The 2,970-nt window shown below is 35.0% G+C and overlaps 1 protein-coding gene across 1 annotated transcript; it reads right to left on the bottom strand.

The window, feature by feature from the left end:
- Window positions 1-1,106: 1,106 nt before the first annotated feature.
- On the bottom strand, window positions 1,107-2,678 carry LOC119644375 (the record flags this gene model as incomplete). The annotated part of the gene is made up of 5 exons (XM_038043920.1): window positions 1,107-1,500; window positions 1,579-1,757; window positions 1,824-1,941; window positions 2,024-2,463; window positions 2,545-2,678. Coding segments are annotated over 5 exons (1,265 nt in total), but the record flags the coding sequence as incomplete, so codon positions are not given.
- Window positions 2,679-2,970: the final 292 nt, after the last annotated feature.

Raw genomic sequence — 2,970 nt, 5'->3', positions numbered from 1 at the left:
CAAGTCCATGGCTGCATGTTACGTTAAGATGTTATTCAATAAAATGATTAGATTTACGTAGCATGTTATGCTAAGAATAGTGTCGCATTTAGAGATGATTTGGTGTTGTTTTTTTTGTTTTTTTGTTTTTTTGTTTTTTTTTTTTTTTTTTAACAACAAACAAGCAAATAATGCATTTCAAATGATTTTGGTCTGCTGGTAAGGCGTTTCTAAACTTTTTGCTCTTCAAGCGAACTCATGCTAAACTGTTGTCTCCTTCTGCACCCGTTTTAACATTTAAAACGAATGCTCATTGTTTCACCATAAATTGCCACCTGTTTTATGATTCAATTTTTTTTTTTTTGTTTTTTCCTTTTGCTGCACTATGTCTGTGTTTATGTTCGTTCGTTTGTCTTCAGCTGATTGTTGCTGTTCATGTGCTCTCCATGTCGCCTACAAGCAACACCTGATTTTCATGTCATCATCGTGATCATTTGCGGCAGCAACAGCAGCAGCAACAGCACAGCACAGCACCATTTAAATATATACATATATACATATACATGCAAGTTGGAGAACATATCAAGAGCATCGCATGCAATGTTTGCGCTACCAAAATGTATAACAAAGTGTTGCATGTTTATATAAAATAATTTAGTTAATAAAACGCCTTTTTGTTTTTCTTCTTCTTCTTCTTCTACTTTTTTTTTTTTTTTTTTTTTTTTTTTTTGGGTTGGTTGCTGCTATCGCTATTTCTATTGCTATTGCTGTTGCTGTTGCTGTTGTCTGACTGCGGTTGTGCACATTGTTCGAATAAAAAGTAACAACAGCAAACAACTAAAACACGAAGTAATAAATATTAAAAAATTAGAGTAACAAACATGCAAATACCATTCATTTAAAGTAAGAAAGAATTTTTTGTTTTACAAAAAAAAAAAAAAAACAAAACAAAAAAAAAAAAGAACGAATTACGTTACGTTACGAACTTTTTGAAAGGATGCAAAAGCTTACTTTTTTTTAATTTTATATTTTTATTGTTAATACTTCATTTGTTACATTTTCAAAATGCACGATTACCTGCTGGATGTTATTCTTAGTTAAATTGTGAAACGATTTCATGCTTCACTTCAATATCTCTCATATTTAGTTTTGGCCAAGCCCACTGTTGAATTATTGCCGCTATTAATGACGTTACTTGTATTTATAGCGTTCGCGTTAGCTAACGAGGATGAAGAATTCGAGACGTTAGGTGTAAGTCCATTAGTCGAATTCATTAAAGCATTGCTATTAGGATTACTGCCGCTAGCCGAAAGACTGTTAATCATATTCGCAGTAGCGGAAGGCGAGCCTAAAGTGTAAACCTCATAATCGGTAATAGTGAAATTATAATCGCCGAACAAGGACTCATAAGACGCACCAGGGCCATCGTACGAATGCGGTAAATTTGAATACGAATCCTTTGTGGTATTGCAATTGTTCGCTATTAAAAGATCAGCTCCAGCTCCGAATATAGGTCCACAGCTGTATTACAATAAAAAATTTATGTAAAACATTTCAATTTTCTTATATCATTCATATAAATATATGATGAACACTTACTCGGGATGATAACAGATCGCATAGGGCTTCTTAACTATGTCAAACTTAAGAGGAGTCTCACTGATATTGTTACTTAAAGTAAATAGAAAAGCCCGCTCCGAATGTATGTAAACACCTTTGCGAGACGTTTTAGACCAAGCCACATCGGTGAATCCACCGCTAATCTCGGCATGTGAACCCTATACATTTTCAATTATATTTTCAAAGACACAACGAGCAAAATGCTTAAATAGAAATATGCATACCAAACATATAACGAAACAAGGCGCTACCCCATCACAATAACGATGAAAAGCTGTTGGACTAAAACCATGAGTAGAAGCTCTATATAACAAACGCCATATCTGTTTCGTTACGCCGTACCTAGAAAAATAATAATCAAACAATTGATCTCAGTTAGTTTTAGTTTTTAAGAAAAAAAAAAAAAAAAAAACAAATCACTCACCAATTATTCAGTACACCCTGTAAATGTAATTTATCATTTTTTAAGATCTGCGAGCCGGGAAACATGTTCACTGTTAGGCGCGGTTGTAAACGTTTATCGGCTTCGTTCATTGTATTACAGTTCGGAGTTACAAATCCAACGTTACCGTTACCGCTAACACCAACTCCGCTATGCGGTATTTTATTTGAATGCTGTAAAGCAGCATAACGATAACGTTCCAAGGACAATTCCATGGGAACAGCACCCGTTGGCTCGACTTCTTCGGCAAAGACCTGACTATCGATTAGCAGCAGACGCACATGCGATATTACACCCGATAATTGTTGGCAAACGCGAACTCTCTCCTCTTCCGTCCAATGAGCGGTGGGTTGCGTAACGCCAGCATGATTTTTAGCCCAAGCCAGAACACAACGCCATACATCTTCTTCTTCGAGGCAAAACTAATAAAACTCATAATTAAACATATAGCGGCAACTGGTGAGGACGATGAGAGGAGGGAGGGAGTGTCAATTCTTACTTACATAATCGGATGATATCAATTTAATGAGTGCCTCCTTTTTCAAATTAAGAAAAGCGTTTGTCTTCACGCATTCACTTGCATTCTCACCTATATAAATGATGCAGCGTTCCATGAAAGAAGCTGTACACTTAGCTCCTATTTAAAGAAGAATGAAAAGCATACAAACGAACATACAATAAAAATGCAAAAAAGTTCAACAAATTACGTAATTAATTCTACACTACACTCTTACACAAATAATCATTTCATGATCTCATTAATAGCTAGCAAAGCTAAGCATTTCTTCGTATTGCGTCCGTTTACTGATAAAATTTAAGCATTTAAACTCTAACTAAGACATAATAAAAATTATTTATCCTCATCTCAAAGTGACGCGAATTAATAATTCCTTCAACTTAATCATCTGATTGATGCAGTGGGAGGCATA

This window comes from Glossina fuscipes, unplaced genomic scaffold, assembly GCF_014805625.2.
Source record: "Glossina fuscipes isolate IAEA_lab_2018 unplaced genomic scaffold, Yale_Gfus_2 114592, whole genome shotgun sequence".
NCBI classification, from domain to species: Eukaryota; Metazoa; Arthropoda; class Insecta; order Diptera; family Glossinidae; genus Glossina; species Glossina fuscipes.
This window is presented reverse-complemented; position numbering and strand designations above follow the sequence as displayed.